Source organism: Cyprinodon tularosa, unplaced genomic scaffold (assembly GCF_016077235.1).
Source record: "Cyprinodon tularosa strain WSP-4 unplaced genomic scaffold, ASM1607723v1 ctg4, whole genome shotgun sequence".
In the NCBI taxonomy this organism is placed as follows: Eukaryota; Metazoa; Chordata; class Actinopteri; order Cyprinodontiformes; family Cyprinodontidae; genus Cyprinodon; species Cyprinodon tularosa.
Genome location: NW_024039118.1, coordinates 2,643,360 through 2,661,139, shown reverse-complemented (window position 1 = coordinate 2,661,139; position 17,780 = coordinate 2,643,360). Strand labels below are relative to the sequence as shown.

Here is a 17,780-nt window from a genome sequence, read left to right as displayed (position 1 = left end):
GTGAAATAATTATAATAATACTATATGATTTACTCTAACAAAGAAATCAAAGCTGATTGGTCCCTCAATCATATTTTGAATTATACATATAAACATGAACAAGGATGGAACAATGAGGGTGTAACATTTTTAGCTTCAACAATAGGGAGATTGGAACACAGTTTTCACACGCTAGAACAGAGAAATACAACCTGAAGCTCCACAGTTGCAAGAGGCTCTTTGCTTCTGTGGCCCACTAAACATGTCAAATGACGAAACATTGCGCTGTTGTTTCGGTTCATTTATTTTTGTTCTGAAAAGTAAAAAAAAAAAAAAACACTTGTCCCACCTGGGCCTCCTGGTAAATGTGTTTTAGAACCGCCACTGTGATTAGGGCACTATGACTGTATTAAACAATACTGACACAACATTGGGCAACACTTTTAATGCCCCCCTAATAGTTCACCCAAAGTCATGCAATAGGTCAGTGCTTGCTTCTTTTTTTTTTATTCTAGCTTTCCAATAAATACCCAGATGTTCATATTCAAATCCCTCCTTCACATGTATTTACTTTTTATCTGCATCCAGTAGGCTACCATAGAGGGTGTTCTGACCAGCTGACCACTGTGGAGGCTGCAGCGCCTCAGACTAGAAGAAAGTGAGCAGAGTGGTGAGAACAGCAGAGAAGATCAGTGGGGCTCCTCTTCCTTCGATAAAAGACATTTCATCCCAGCACTGCATGTCCCGAGCCCATAACATCAATGACCACTCACACCCCCACCATGGACTGTTCTCCCTGCTGCCTTCTGGGAAGCAGCTTTACAGCATTCAATGCGGGTCCAGCAGATTCTGCAACAGCTTCTTGCCCACTGCCTTCAGACTGCTGAACTGTTAAAAAAAAAAACTCTAAATCACGTCACAGACTCTGCATCACACTGACAACACCAAAATTCTGCATACTTGCACCATATATATTCAATGCTCTGAACTTCCATTCCGATGCCTTTTTGCACCATGTTTTTATTTTCTCCCGCACTGTTTACAATTGATCACTGCTGCACTTTAAGGAATGGAAATGTTCTGAAAGCTGTACAAAATGACATTTTGTTTTGTATACACTGTATACAAAATGAAAAAAGTTGTCTAAGTCTAATTGTTAACATAATCTACAGCCTTTTATATTCATAAGGGAAGAACTCCATCTGTCATCTCTGCCTCTGTCATTTAAGGTTCAGCCTTATATATTTAATTGCGGTATAAACTCTGGCAAAATCTGTTAAAAGTTTCTTCTTCACCATCTTGGATGATCAGATGTTATTGACTCTAAAACAAGCAAAACTAAGTTTTTCTTTAGTAATGTTTGTATTTCTTGGAAATTAGTTAACCAGCTGTGTTTTAATATGAGTATATTTATTAGCAAACAGAATTAATCAAATCTTACAAGTGGATAGTTTTAGACTTCCCCATTAGTTTCTAAACTAACCTCATAGTTTTTTTCTTTTTATATTTTTTTCAAAAAACACTTAATTGCAATGTTTATAACTAATGATCTTGGAATCTCTCTAGTCTAGGAAACTGCATTCATGTTTCCCTGCCTATAACTGTTTAAAGGGTGCATTAATATGTGCCTATTCCCATTGTGGTGTGAAATGTTTCCTGTGTCTGACTGCCTGCTCGCTGTTTGCTCTCACTGCCCGTTTGCACAGATCCGACAGCGCTATTAACAGTGATTCCCATGACCCGAGCTGTCAGAGCAAAGAGAGGGAACACAAGGCTCAAACACCCCCAGTAAATCATGAATGAACCACTGTGTTTCTGTTAGAAAAAAAAAAGAACCCAACCGTTAACTGGATTTATTCTTTAATAATAAAAAAAACTTTTTTTTCCTTTACAGTATTTGCAGGAAAGGCTGAAGGATTATTTTCAACATGCATTTTATGAGTAGTTTATTGTATAAATACGTCATAGAAAAATATTTTTGCAGTTTTTGCATGTTTTTTTTCTGTTAGAAAAAAAAAAAGAACCCAACCGTTAACTGGATTTATTCTTTAATAATAAAAAAAACTTTTTTTTCTTTACAGTATTTGCAGGAAAGGCTGGAGGAATATTTTCAACATGCATTTTATGAGTAGTTTATTGTATAAATACGTCATAGAAAAATATTTTTGCAGTTTCTGCATGTTTTTTTCTGTTAGAAAAAAAAAAAGAACCCAACCGTTAACTGGATTTATTCTTTAATAATAAAAAAAACTTTTTTTTTCTTTACAGTATTTGCAGGAAAGGCTGGAGGAATATTTTCAACATGCATTTTATGTGTAGTTTATTGTATAAATACGTCATAGAAAAATATTTTTGCAGTTTCTGCATGTTTTTTTTCTGTTAGAAAAAAAATGAACCCAACCGTTAACTGGATTTATTCTTTAATAATAAAAAAAACATTTTTTTTCCTCTACAGTATTTGCAGGAAAGGCTGAAGGATTATTTTCAACATGCATTTTATGTGTAGTTTATTGTATAAATACGTCATAGAAAAATATTTTTGCAGTTTTTGCATTTTTTTTTTTTTTTTTTTGCAATATCTCAATAATTTCGACCCACTTTACAGATTCATGCAGTGTTGATGCGCATTTAAGCGCATCCACACTTTTTTTTTTTTTTTTTTTACACCAGAGTCGCTTTTTAAAGTTATTTTTATTGGAAAATGTTTGGATTACATGCTTATTTTTAACATATATATATATTTTTTACATTTAATCTTCCCATATTCAGTTAGTTCAGTTAGGTTGCGGACTGACGTCACTGTTTTGATTCCGCTCTTCATCCGAGGAGCAATCCGAAGAGTTGTAGAGGAAAGTGTCGCCCTCATCGTCACTGTCCCTGAAGTCTCTTATCCTGCCATTTTTTGAATCTGTCTTGCTGTGAAAATCCGACTGATCGAGTCCGTCTGATTTCTCCTGGCCGCTCTTGTTTGTGCCTTTTAGTTTCTCCGCCTCCTGAGCGGCCTGCTCTTTGGCTTTCTTGCTCCTCTTCCATTTCATGCGTCTGTTCTGGAACCAAATCTTTACCTGATGGGAAGCAGATTCAATCATTTATCTGACTCAAGCATCAAAAGGGGCATAAATAAATAATCATTCTAGTATATTTTTAGTTCTCCGTTTTAAATCCATTACATTCTGAGTTTATTTTAATTTTTACAATCTGTTATTTTTATTTTTCTTTACAAAATTAAATGGATAAATATAAGTGCAATAACCATTCACACCACTTTGCACTCGATTTGTGCTGGAAAAGACATAAAACATGTAATTTTAAAAAATTCCAAAATTTATTGTATATATATATATATATATATATATATATATATATATATATATATAGTCATAAAAATGTCTATGGACTATGGACGGCCAGGCAGGGTGTTGTTATTCACTTTATACCATTTATAGACCTATTTTAAAAGCTATGCAGATATTTCACCTGTTTTTTTCACTAATTATTTTCTCTTTGCATATGCTGCAAGCTCAGTTGCATGTGACTTAAATTGCTCTGGGCTTAAATGCTCAGAGCAAGCATACATGGTATATGATGTGTGTGTGTGTGTGTGTGTGTGTGTGTGTGTGTGTGTGTGTGTGTGTGTGTGTGTGTGTGTGTGTGTGTGTGTGTGTGTGTGTGTGTGTGTGTGTGTGTGTGTGTTTACTTAATTCATGAGTTGATCAAGTTGACCAATTTTGTCTTTTTTTGTTGCTATGTATATTATTTTTCCTTGGACTTAAAAGATATCAAGCAGTAAGTAAACTGGGTTCCACAAAGGGAGGTGCTGGGTGGGAACTTTTATGAACACAGGGTCACCTTACAATATACATCAAATAATAAGAACAAAAACAGCTACAATAAAAACATTGGAAAAGTAATTCAAAATAAGAAGAATTTTACAATAGTCACCTGGATTTACATCAACAGAATAATAACTTGGTGTTCAAACAACAAAATGGACCCCATTTGGCCATCATTTTAAAAGCTTTTGGAGGCACCCTTGTCAGTACTTAACTAATTAAAAACATTCATAATAAAAGGTCTTTTATTTGGTGAATCAGAAATTTGGAGATTTTCTTGTGTCTACGGAATAAAGAAAAGGCAACATGTGCCATTCATCCAAAGAAGTACAAATTTGGCTGAAAAATAAGTTAAAAAGACAATAATTCAGTCAAAATTGTAGAAGGTGTTTGCCATCAAAATTGTTTAATGTTCCTTTGAGCATATCAGATTGTAAATGTGATGTTGAATAGCGGTTCGTTTTTAATATTAACATTTTGATGAGAATTTAACTTTCAGAGGTTGACCGTACATCTGAATTTTCATGGGTTGTGTTCATCAAAGGACAGTAAGACTGATAATTTGGTTAATAAAATGGTATAGAATGTTCCGTCATAACTCAACTGTCCAAAGTTTGAGTGTTGGAGCATTAATTGAATTTTCCTTCAGCAAGTTTACCAAGCAATGTTACCAACGCTAACATCAAACTTGCAACCAATACAGGCTTTATCCATTAATTACAAACAACCATTGATTTTATTACATTCAAAGCCAAACCGATTAAGCAAAATGATCTTAGTTATTAGACTTTACCAAATGCAGGTATAGCATATTTTAGTTATTAAACTGATATTATGTAGGCTAAACTCAGACATACTGATTAAAATGTATGTCCAAAATGTTTGAAATAGTGCTACCAGTAATTTTTTTTTTTTTACAGCATTAAAAGAATGCCAATATCTGAATCTATTTTGAAATGTATGTATAGTTAAAATTGTAATATATTTCAAGTCCATCATAAAAAAAAAGTTGAGCTTTTATTTGAATAGTTAAAAGCAAAAGTTATCAAAATCTGGAAAGCATTCTTTATTGGCATAGAAATGTTACTTTACTTCATAAAGGAACTGCAAGCTTTATTTTAAAAATAGTGTAGTAAGAAACTCAAAATACGGACATCAAGTCATCTGATTTGTTCTGGTTTAAAGGTGAACTTTTATCAGATGGGCTAAAAAACACAATAATAGCATCTTTGTTTTGACTAACTTGTGGACCTAGTCTAGGAGTGTTTAAAGGGCTGTAAATATTAGTAAGATTACAATAATTTAGATCAAACATGTTGAATTTTGTTGCTCTTTTCAGTAACAAATCCCTTTCAATTTGCAAAGATGATGTTCATTCAGTTCGCTGTAATTTATCATTTATTTCGTGTCCATGGGAGAATCTGATGGATAATGTGTTCTCGTCACATTTGGATTTTATAGCAGGATTTCATGTTGGAAGTTTCTTTGTTGGAGCAAGTCTAAGTTCAAATCTAATTTAGCAACAGAGCAAAACTAAAGTTTGGTTGGAATCTAAAGTCCTTAACTTTGATCGAACTGCTCCTTAGTTGTGGCTTTTAATTTTAGAATTGGTACGGACGCTATAAGGCGGATATACTTCTGAAATTTATTTTCTTAAAGATGCGGTGTAAAACTGTTCTTTAAAGGTCAAACATATTTGTCAAGCAAAACTTTGTAAACTTGTGTAGCAAATTCATTGCTCACAAATTGCAAGTCTTATCTGGCAGTCAGAGAAAAGGGTTTAATATACAACCGTGATAGAAATAGATTTTTAAAGTATTTGTTCAGTTTGACCTATATTAGCAAAAGCACTTGTATTAAAATGAAAGAAATGGCAAATCTTAGCTGTGGCTGTTAGGAAAACTGTTTTAATGGAACCTCTGTGAGAATGTAGCTATACCAGTGGCTGATCTGAGCTTAGCTGTTTTCTAAAGGAAGACAACTGGAAATTTAACATAAAATCATTTATCTTGGTGTTTAGCAGTTGTGTTAGTGGTTTGTTTCTCACTTTAATCATAATAAATATAATAATATAATAAATATTATAATAAATTGAAAAAAAAGAATGTTTGTGCAGTCTAAATTATTTTACATTATTTATTTTATATCAATAGAAACTAGGTGATATGTTTGAGAAATATGATGAACTTGAATAAAAGATAATTTTACATTTTTGGTAAATAAGAAGTTACAATGTTTACCCTGCATCTTTCTCTGGGATAATAGATTAGAATTTGTTTTTCACTGTAAGTTAAAATAAATTTAAAATAAAGCCTATAGGCTGCTCAGATAAGCAATACAGCGATAAGCAATACAACATGAAATATATAAGGTTGTACCTTTTTTAAGAGTTGATGCATAAAGGGGTTTTATTTATTTTTAAGGCAGGCCTTCAACATCTTATTAACCTTTATCCTACATCACTTTTTTTAAACGTGCAGAAATGAGTTATACCTGAGTTTCTGTTAACATGAGCGACGTGGCCACCTCGAATCGCTTTGGTCTTGACAAATACTTGTTCAGCTTGAACTGATGCTCCAGCTCCAGCAGCTGCTGACTGGTGAATGCTGTCCTCGGTCTTCTGCACTTGCCCAGTAGGTTGGACTGTGTCTGAGCTGCAAAACAAAACGATTACATTTGCACACATCTTTTTTTTTTTTTTTTTGTCTGTGCAAAAAAACAACAACAGAACCCAATTGCAAATGCATACATTTTTGACATAGGCTGTGTTTAATTTGCGTCTCCTGCAAGTTTTTTTTTTATTATTATTATTATTTTTTTTTTTTGGCCTAAATAAAAATTAATGCAACCAAGAGATAAAGTCCAAAGAATAGACCCACTTTCCGTCCCTTCATTTTGAACAAATCTGCTAAAGTGCGGAGAAACAAAAAAGGCAGTATCTGGTGAGCAAATCGCATGTCGGCTGTGGCTTTCACACTCCTCTGCCACTTTCCCCTCTGTCCATTATCTGTCAATTTTAGTTCCTCTGCAGAAAAAAACATCGAACCTATGCATCGAGACGTTACTGACGGAAATGTGTCCCAAAACAGATTAAAAAAAGAAAGAAAGAAAGAAAGAAAATAACATGCAGTTATATTTTAAGCTTTGGTGCATGCTGTCTTAAAGCACCTTTGTATGCGCCTTGGTGTCATTTTGTGCCTTTTCATCTTCTTTAGTAGCATAAATTATATCCGACAGCAGCAATTAAAACAGTCAGAATATTTTGAATCTGCTAATTTTCTTTATGATTTTATAGCATATTTACAACAGTTTACCCGTTCTTCCAAACAAAATACCAGTTTAGCAGTGACGTGCGGTCAGGGGAGGCAGGTGAGGCAGTGCCTCACCAGCCATCATGGAAAGAAAGAAAATATATAATCATAAAGTAATTTAAATTGTTATATTCATCCGGTGGTTTGTACTAAAAAATATTCATTTTTCATGTAGCTTCACCAATTTCGATTTTTATTTGTTCAAAATCGCTGAATTTTCTTATTTTCCCATTCAAATGCTTGGAAGCGATGCCGGTGAGGCAGCAGCGAGCTCTGCCTCACCTTGGATTGCGCAACCCCTGGCTCTGCGCTGGCTGCAAAGCGGAGAGAGCATGTTGCTGTACGGCGTCAATAAAATGGTTTAAACAAATGTAATATGTGAACTTATTTCTAATAATTTGGCTTATGTATATAATGTACAGAGCTTTTTGTCACCAACTGTGTTTGTGTAACGTGTTTCGTGTAATGAGCGATTATAAACGGCAGAGAACAAGTTCGAGGTGAGGCAGGCAGTTCTCTTGCCTCATGGCAGGGGGTGCTCAAGAGACTGAAAACATAAGGCAGGAACAGGACGGATCAAGGAAGGCTTTCTTCCCTGGCAGTGATCTCCATTGAGACAGAGAGACTTTTAAAACTGAAGGAAGATAAGGAGGACTTCTATTCATTTATAAGTAAAGGTAAGACAGTAATAACATTTATTTTGTTTTGTTTTTTAAGGAAATGTGTGTTTTGTGAGCTACAGTTTGTATGTGTAAGGATGCAGAAGTGAAACATAACCTGTAAACTGCTGTCAATCTATGCATCTATTTGCAAATCTGATTCTGATGACGTCAGTGCCTCACCAGCTATGAACCTCACCGCACGTCACTGTTATTGGTATTTTGTTACTTCAATTTTAACATGCTTCTATTTTATTGATGTCATCAGAATATATTTTTTTGTTCTTCTAAAATATTTAGTATTTAATTATTTATCTAAATAAAACAATTAAAATACGCATTTCATCCTGATTCAAATATTTGAGAGAAATGGGGATAGCCTTCTATTAGGAAGCTGAAACTCACCATTAAAATCGGACATTTTTGGGAGCATCATCCCAGCTGTGGACATTCTCAGCCAGTGGTCCAGCTGGAAGGTGCTGGCCGTCAGTTTAATGGGATCACTGGTGTGGTGGTGATGCGAGCCGTGCGGGTAGGAGTAGGACAGTGCGGGATGTTGGCCCGTGAGCGCAGCGGCGGAGTATGAATACATGGGATGGCCGTAGAGAGCCTGCGCCGGGATCCCCCCGCTGCTCTGCGGGTGTAGTCCCACCATGCCGTGCGCGCTGTTCAGGAACCCCGGTTTGGGAATCAGACCGCAGGTGGAAACCCTCGGCGGAGACGGCGGCGTCTCGGCGCGTAAAGACTCGGCCGCGGCTGAGAGCTCCGGGGCCGCTCCGCCTCCTGACTGCGGGATGGAGGATGAAGAGGCAGAGGATGAGGAGAGGGAAGTCACAAGTGCCAGCGGTGAGGTCTGCGCCTTGGGTGTATCGACTGCTAGAAGCGCGTCGATGCGAAAGTTTTTGGATTTCTCCATTGGTTCGGCCGGTGCGCGTCCCGGTTGCCTCTGCGGCCGCTAAAGTGATGGAGAAATCAGTCCTGTTTTCTTCACCTTTCACAAGTTGATGATATGCTCCGGAGTGTGAGAGAGGAGCTCCGATTGACACTTAATCCCGGTCAGATGGAGGCGATTGGTGCAGCGTGAAACAGGGGGGCTGTCCCAACGTAGCCATCCAGAGGACCAACAACGCCTCCTGCCCCACCATCCCAAAGCAGGATGGTGGCATTAATATTCATTTCCTAATAACTTGATGATGCAAACGTTTCCTTCTGTGGAATAAAATAAAATTATATATATATATATATATATATATATATATATATATATATATATATATATATATATATATATATATATATATATATATATATATAATAATATATATATATATATATATATATATATATATATATATATATATATATATATATATATATATATATATATATATATATATATATATATATATATATATATATATATATATATTATTACCTGTAAGTACCTGTAAAGGTGGGCCAGTTGTGATATCCCTTATCGTATTTTGCATATATATATATATATATATATATATATATATATATATATATATATATATATATATATATATATATATATATATATATATATATATATATATGTATTATTATTTTTTTTTTTTACTTTTGTAAAAAGTAAGGAAGGTCATCCATTCTGAAGATGAACATTTCCACCGCGTAAAGTGTTCTCTCCTTATCAATGCCTGTTTACTGAGCTTGCTCCCAGGCCATGGATGCTCAAAAGTATTTTCTTGTTCAATTCTGGGTCAAAGCGGATTTTTATACGATCTTTAATTCAGTCTTTTTGAGGATAAACAGTTAAACATCATTAAACTAACAGAATTAACCTCTGTCATGTGTAAAGCATTGACATTGCCTCCATTTCCAAGGGGCTCAAGGTCAAAGTCTGTTATACGCAATTTTTACATACACTATCTCCTTTTTTTATTCCAAATACAGTTCAGCAGACTTAGACTTTCCATCTTTTAATCAGTAATAAAAATAAATCGTAAAATACCGATCTTATTTAGCTTCCAATGGAATGATTAGGGTTTTGGTCAACTGAAGGATCTTTTTTTTTTTTATGCATATTAGACAACTTTCATTGTCATTTTGTATGCAAACAGTTTATACAAAACAAAATATCAAACTTACTTTTAACTTTGAATGAAAAACTGTTGTCTTTATGGAAGACTTTCACTTTTCCCCCCACTATCATTAAACGATAAATGGTATTTTGTTTAAGATAAATAAATTAATAAAAAGAAAAATAAATTAATAAAAAGAAAAATAAATTAATAAAAAGTTCAAATTAGCTGCAGGCGGAAGGGGTCCGGCCTGAATGAGCCACTTAAAGCTAATTGAAGAGGAGGTCGAAAACCAGAATTATTGACACCCCGTTGCCCTTAACCTGTCTCCCAATAAAGCTGATTGGTTTTTGTCGATTCATCAGCGAAGCGCGGTCTCTGGGACGTTTATTTGCTCGGGGGAAATCAACAAGTCAGCGAGGAGTTTTCTAGTAAAGGATGGCCGTTTAATTGCGGCCCCTGATGATCATGACCAATTAGGGAATGATAACTGGGAGATTGATGTGGGGACTGAGATGTATTCATGGTGGCCTGCAAGGAAACCTTATTATAGCACAGTTTAATTTATTATAAATGTTTTTTTCTTTATCAGTTTGGATCGGATGTATTTTTCTTTGTTATTAAAAGAGGTGCTAAGACTTGGGAAACCATTTGCGCACTTTTGGAGTCTAATAAAAAACTGAGGGTTTCTTTTCTTCGGCTAAAAGCGCAACTTTTGGGTTTATTTGAAAAAAAAAAAACAACAACAACAACACAAACAATCCTTTAAATGCAACTTATCAGCCTCATTTAACAGCTGGTTTTCATGGGCACACAAGTATAATTTCATTAAAGGCCCCAAACATAAATATTTCTATTAAGGCAACGGTGAAATATGAGGGCATTTACTATCGGCCCCGGCCGATCACCCAGATTTATGGCCTCTTTTCATCACATCTTTAAGCCAGAGAGAAATTAATAAGGCTCCCCGAGCCGGAGCCGGACCTACTAAGCCTTTTTCTTCCCTGAAAGCTGTTAATTTGCCCCGTAATTACGTCCACAATTAAGTAAAAATACAAATCAAGGTGACAAATTGGAGGAGTTTATATATTAATTACCTGCTGGTGGATTAAGTGGGAGCTGCTCTGTCTCTTTTAATGCAATAAATATATTCGCCCCAACTGGCCCAAATGGATGCCTTTATGAAATGTTGGAAAATGCTTTTGGAAACATTAACTACTCATAATCAGTATAGTTTTATTTCTCTTTTTATAGCACAATCTCCCCTTGGCTGTTCTTTTACAGTATCAGGGAGAATGGATCATTTAAGCGTATATTTTAATTTCTCTCATATCAGTAGAAAATCCACTCAGTTTATTACAAGGCCACAAGTTTAATACATATAAACAAAATATGAATAGAAAATATTAGGTGAAAATATTGCATTTGTTGTTTACTGTAACTGCTTTAACAATTTATCTAATTGAATTTCTGATTAACTTTTATTCTCTTATTTTCTTTTAATGCGAAGACTTAGAATACATGTTAAATTAGAAAGACTTAATTTAAACTGATTAACCAATGAATCAATGAGCATCAGTCTGTGTTGAGCTGAGCCTGTATTGCACAGGTTCTCATAAGCTCATTTGGGGACAACGTTAAAAGTTTTCATTTATATCACAAAGAACAGCTTTTCAAGTATTGTTTCCAAATACAAATAGATTTTTATAAACATCTGATGGACACAAGACTTTTGCATCATCCAATTTATTGTTTTTCAGTTTTACTTCTTATTCAATAGAGTTTGCTAATTTGGCTCATCTATCAAATTTAAATTTTCCTATTTCTTTGCATTAACTAAAAGCTTATTTCTATGTTTTATTAATCTGCTGTAAAGCAAATTGGACTTTTTAAATGTAGTGTTAGTAAATTTAAGATTGGGTAAATTTTCTGGCCTCTTTCCTCTGTTAGGTCGCTCTGTTGATATCCAATTTCTAAAAGGTAGTACTGGAAAACTAAACAAAAACACTTTAAGTGATGCAGTATTGACCACAGAAAAAAAATAAAGATTGATTTGATTGGATAAACTTTTGGCATAAAATTAAAAAATAACAAGCCGTCAGTTTAATGCTCCAGGATGCTCTTTTTTTTTTTTTTTGCCTATTATCTTTCCCTTCCAATCTGCAAAAGCAAGATTAGCTTTGCATCCCTGTTTTATTTTAATTGTGGTCACGGGCCAGCTAGACTAAAAATGTGGGCAAAAACACCCAAAAGGAAAACAAATTTTCAATTCTAAAGACACACACACCATCGTTATTAATCGGGCCATATCTATCATCACACTGCAAAGTTTATTTCTTCTTGTTCTTTCAACCTTAATAATTAATATCGTGACTCTTAAAAATAAAGCATATTTATCCGGAATCTCTTGAGAATTATAAGTTGTCTCTTTTATAAAAGTTCATGTAACATGCAGCTAATTACAAGTTTTTCCAGTTTGAGAGAAAAAGGGGCAGCTTGGATTACAAAGGTTGCAGACTCCTGGATTAGCATAAAGTGGTGTTTAATTTGGAGTGAAAGGAAAATAACAAAGGGTTTTAACACTAGTAAATTATTCAAGTTAAGAACTACTTGAAAAAATATAGTTCCACATCTTTGGCAGTATGTCTCTACCTGCTTTGAACATCTGAAAGTTTAATTCTTTGCCATTTTTCATCACAAAGTAGCTCAAACTGCTGGAACAAGAACATTGTCCCATTGTATTCTGCAGCCTCTATCAAGTTTCTTTATTACTTCCCTACTGAGGGAAATTCTCCCACCTGCACGATCCTGTCACAGAGGTTGCTCAGTTTAGTCTAACTAATCACAGACCCATTTTCCACATATTTACAGTCTTCCTTTCAAACTAGTAGCTCTTTTTCATAAAACAGTGTGGATAGCTAAATTATTATTTGCGCTGCCATTTGTCTAACATGGACCTAAATGTTAAACCCACTTGGAAATGAATTAGAATAGTAATAAATTACAAAATTTAAATTGTGCAGGAAAAAAGAAAACTGAAGAATAAAATAAACTCATAGTAAAAAACAAAGTCAGCACAAGTGGGCCTAGAAAAAAGAAGGAAACTGAAGAGAACAGGAGAATCTGACTATACAGTGACTGAACTCAGAGGCTTTGATGCTGAGGAAGTCACAAGTGGGACTGTTAACTAGATATAGAACAGCTGAGGGAGAGCAGTGAGCCAAGACAAGTGAAGACAGATTAACCAAATTAAATATTACCTCAGAACTATAAGAAAGATCGCTAAGCTGAAAACACTGAAGTGCAAATCCAAGCGCAAACAAAAGAACAGTTGTGCTTTGGTTTTCTGAGATGGGTTGACCAACCAGCGGAAACAAAAATCCCATGGGGATTATTATGAAAATATTCTCAATGTGTGGCTCTAATCCCAGTTTAATAAAGACAAATTCACCAAAACTTATAAATGGCATCCTGTCAAATATATTGTGCAGAGCTTATAGTTTCCTTATCTAATATTTTTTTTGTCTTTGTCATTTTTTTTAATAAAGGTTCTGATTGTTTTATGGTGAGACTACTTGTTGCGGTCTTTATGCCATTTTCTTGCAAATAAAAGTGAATTTTCCTGATGTAGGATCAATAAAGCCCTGTGAGGTTATTTTAAGGACATCAATGCGAAGATCGAGTGTGACTGACAATATAGGGGGAGGCTTTGGAAACTGGCCCAATACTTTTTTCTTCAATTGATAACATGTTAGATGGTTTAGGGTTTTTTTAAGTGCGCGACGACGGTTGCAGAACCTCTGCGTGGGGGCGTGGTCACGCACAGAGACAGATTTGACGGTTGAAGAGGGTATGTGTGCCTCCCCACACCGGCAGGACAGAAAACACATTCACAGTCATCTTATAACATAATTGAAAACATGTGTTTCTGAAATTTGAAAGTAATTTTTTATCATACTGTCCTTACGTTTGTGTAAATCCCTAGGTAGATTAAATTAATTTTTAGTTTACTTCGTATTACATGGTTAACCTGTGCTGAAATATGTGTGTCTAGTGTAATAAAAACTACTGCCCCCAAAAGGTTCTTACACCATGGAGCTTTTTTTTCCCAGTTCTAGTTTTAATCTCTCTTTAAGTAACACTTCTTAATACAATAAAATACTATAAAACTGGACTTTAAGTTTAACACCAATTTCATCTTAGCCAGACAGTGAGGATTAGTTGGATTCACAGCACTGAGCTCCTCTTATAGTTGTGGTGAAAAAAAATGCGGAATGAGCCCAAAATAAGGGTTACAACAGCTTCTTGTAGATCGGCAGGAACACACAAGCTGTGGGAACAATGCATTCACACACATATATTGTTTTGCAGAACAGAGTCATCACTGAGAGTTATCTATAAGACTGTAAAAGAGAACAGGCTTCTTTATCCACAAGTACACACTGTTCCAAGTATTTGTGACTTGCACAGTGTCAGTGAATAATCTATTAATGTCCAAAATCCCTGTTTTTAACAGCTGAGCAACCTGCATATTCATACAATCTCGTGGTGTTAGGGGTGCAAAGCTATAAACCAACATCACAAACCAACCTAGCCTGGAGAAAATTGTTTTTGAAAGCCACTTTTAAAACTTTTTTTCTATTTCGAAAGCCTTTGGAATGTCATGAATATCCTAATAAGCTCTGTTTGTCATGTTAAGTTTGGATGTTTGATAACAGTAGTATTTGAAAAACTTTAGAATTTAGTTAACACTTTAGTTAACGTTTTGTGATGTCTGTCAATGTGCACTTTTTGGACTGCTCGAGGTATCAGTTTAGTTGTTAATAAGTTTTATAAACAATGCAAATTATCAGACTAATATGGCCATCGAGACAAAAAAAAAAAAAGTGAAATTGAATGGATTCATGACATATTGTGACTGTCTCTGAGAACCATCCAAGCGAAGGGGGTCGACTGCAACAGCTGACCATCAATGAATATTGTGAAAAATCTGTGTGATATAATCATATTTAAATGGTATGGGCAATGGCAGACAGATGTAAGTTTAATATATGAAGAAGTGGTTGGTCTAGTCTCAAATGTCTTGCAGTAATTGACAGAAAAGGACAAAGTGTTGATAAATGATAAATCCCGAATCCTCAGTGAACTGAAAAAAAACAAAAAAACAGAAAAAAGGAAAAAATTAGCGTTTAGAAAGGAAGACAGGGAATAATTGGTGAGTATACAAAGGCAACCTAAAGTCAAGCTAGAGAAAGTAAGGGCGCTTACAGAAAGAAGCTGAAGAGCAAGTTCCAGCAGAACATTATAAGAGTGATGAGGAATGAAGTAGATCCCATATTCTAAAAAATGTTGGGGTAAAAACAACCCAATTTGGGTAGTTTCCCACCACAGCGCAGGTTAAATAGAACAGAACAGTTAGTTTAACCCAACAATATTGGTTGGTTCACTCAATACAATAATTAGGTTGTTCGTAAATCCCCATTGGATTAATTTATGAAACTCAATCAAGGGCTTAAATTGGCTTCACTGTTGGGTTGTTTAAACCCAGCAAGTTGCATTGTTAATATATTATAAACTTTTTTTATATATTATGATATATTTCATGACTATTATATAATTATTATATCAATAGACATTATGATTATGACAGTTATTTTGTATATATTATAACTATTACTTATTTATATTGCCATTCCAATTATTTATTATTTTCTTCATGAAATATATAACAAGCGCAAGTGGAAAATAAAAACCATTTGAAGCACATCAAGAGCTATCTCATCTTCAATAGCCTTGCCCAAGATTACAATAAAGGCTTGAGGGCAAATAAATCTATTTCCAAGCAGCAGCACAATGGGAGTGACCTGAGAACTTTGCTTTCTAAACCTACTGCACCATGTTACTTCTGACCTATGGTGAGAAAAAAGACAAATGAGCAAAAAGGCCAACCAAGCTGCTGACAACTTGTTGCCTTGGCAACAATAGTCCTTTCTGGGTTTCTTATTAAAAGCAATTATGTTACTTACACTTTAAACTGTTAAATAAATAAAAAATTACCATATTAGTAATTGGTTTATCATTTATGATATACAAGTCTAGACAGAGCCCAAAACCTTTAAATTTACTTAAAGTATAAAAGTAAAAGTAGAAACCACTTTTTTCATGCTGTTGCCTACATTTTTAATGGATGTCTGCCAATAGGACTAGATCTCCGTTGTGTTCATTTTCAATCATCTCGTCGTCCATACTACTATGCTAACGCCACCATCACCAAGCTGCAATGATTTGCCACGAATGAATACCGCCGAATCTGTCGATTCATCTTGTAGTGGTGCGTCAAATGCAACGTAGATTCCCATCCAATTAGATCGAATTTGGTATTAATGACGTGAAAAATAATAACGGTAACTCCATTGAAATTATTCAAAACTAAAGTAACGAGCCAATTTTTAAAAATGTAAGGAGTAGAAAGTACAGATATTTGTGTAAAAATGTAAGGAGTAGAAGTAAAAAGTCGCCATAAAAATAAGTAGTAAAGTAAAGTAAAAATATCTGAAAAATCTACTTGAGTACAGTAACGAAGTATTTGTACTTCGTTACTTCCCATCTCTGCCAATCACATTAGATAATGGCACTGCTCTCTTTGACCCTGCTGTCTGTCTCTAGAAGTCAAGTGTAGAGAGACAGAATCAGATGAGGACACCAGATCAAGATGGCTTTGTCCTAAGAGTCCCAAAGGCCTTTATAGGTCATTTTTGTGGGATTCTACAATTCCTCTTCAATGTTAGCCTGACCTGGGAGATAGTTCCAGTGATGTGAAAGAACACAGCTAACATGCCTTAATGATTAAAGACATCCCACATCAGAAAGATCCTAGCCCTCAAGGGCCACTTTTCTGCAGGTTTTAGATGCTTCCCTGCTTCAACACAGCTGATTTTCATTGAATTCCAATGAACACGTTTTTGCTGCAATGCAATCAACTGAAACAGCTTTGATGAAAATGAGAAACAGTAAAATCCTGTAAGATAGCACCCCTCAAGAACTGACTTTTGACATGTCTGTCCTAGAGATACACCTCTTGGTCCTCCCGAGAAAGCAAACAAGGAGCTATCAGGATCCCCTGCAGTTTGTTTACCGCCTTTGAGCTGCACATAAAGATATCATCACACCCCTGCTTCAATAAACCGCCTCTCAGTTAGACAAGGCAGACAGCACTTTTTTTTTTTTTATCTCCTCAGTGCATTTAACATGATTCAGCCTGATTTATTTGATCAGAAACTCCAGAACACTCAGGTTGAGGAATCAGCAATCACCTTATCGATACCGATACCAGCATCGGAAGGGGCCCCAATCCAGCACTAAGATGGTGGTATCGGTATTGGCGAGTACCAGCTAGGGCACTGATATCATTTTGAGAGCCAATGGTTTATTCAACTATTGTCATCCATTCCAGGTAGGCAATAAAAAAGTTCTACTGGATTCACTTTGTGTTAGTCTTTGCTTCACAAAGGTAGACAGCAGCTTTACAAAGCCATGATGGCAATTATTTTACATCCAAGTAGCGTGCAGGTCTTTATATATACACACACACACATCAATTTCAAACAGATGGTATCGGTATATTGGTATCGGCGGATACTGCAAAGCCAGGTATTGGAGCCAAAACATTGCATCGGTGCAACACTACTACCTGACAAACAGACTAACCATGTAGTCAGCTGTACAGGAGCACCCCAGGAGACTCTGACTATTAAATTTTACTATGTTAATCTCTGACTATAAGTAGACAACAGAGTCCTTTCATTTGCAGAAATACTCACACGGCTATGCAGTTCGGTTTATCAGAGATTGACAAAAAGCCGATTACAGGAAGCTGGGGGATACCTTTGTGGCATGCTGTGGAAACAATCATCTTATCCTGAATGTATATAC

At 35.2% G+C, this 17,780-nt stretch overlaps 1 protein-coding gene across 1 annotated transcript; it reads right to left on the bottom strand.

Moving 5' to 3' along the window:
* Positions 1–2,469: 2,469 nt before the first annotated feature.
* Positions 2,470–8,817, bottom strand: mnx1 (motor neuron and pancreas homeobox 1). The gene is made up of 3 exons (XM_038297867.1): positions 8,188–8,817; positions 6,306–6,466; positions 2,470–3,044 (listed from the first exon to the last, which is right to left on the bottom strand). Exons 1-3 carry the CDS (start codon positions 8,696–8,698, stop codon positions 2,754–2,756), a joined length of 963 nt encoding a protein of 320 aa, XP_038153795.1. The 5' UTR covers positions 8,699–8,817; the 3' UTR covers positions 2,470–2,753.
* Between the last annotated feature and the right edge of the window lie 8,963 nt (positions 8,818–17,780).

Bases quoted from the DNA above. Each gene is read 5' to 3' on its own strand.
- mnx1 (XM_038297867.1), bottom strand. From the start codon at position 8,698: ATGGAGAAATCCAAAAACTTTCGCATCGACGCGCTTCTAGCAGTCGAT. The intron at 6,467-8,187 runs GTGAGTTTCAGC...TTTGTTTTGCAG, and splicing joins AAAAATGTCCGATTTTAATG to CTCAGACACAGTCCAACCTA. The intron at 3,045-6,305 runs GTATAACTCATT...GCTTCCCATCAG, and splicing joins TCATGTTAACAGAAACTCAG to GTAAAGATTTGGTTCCAGAA.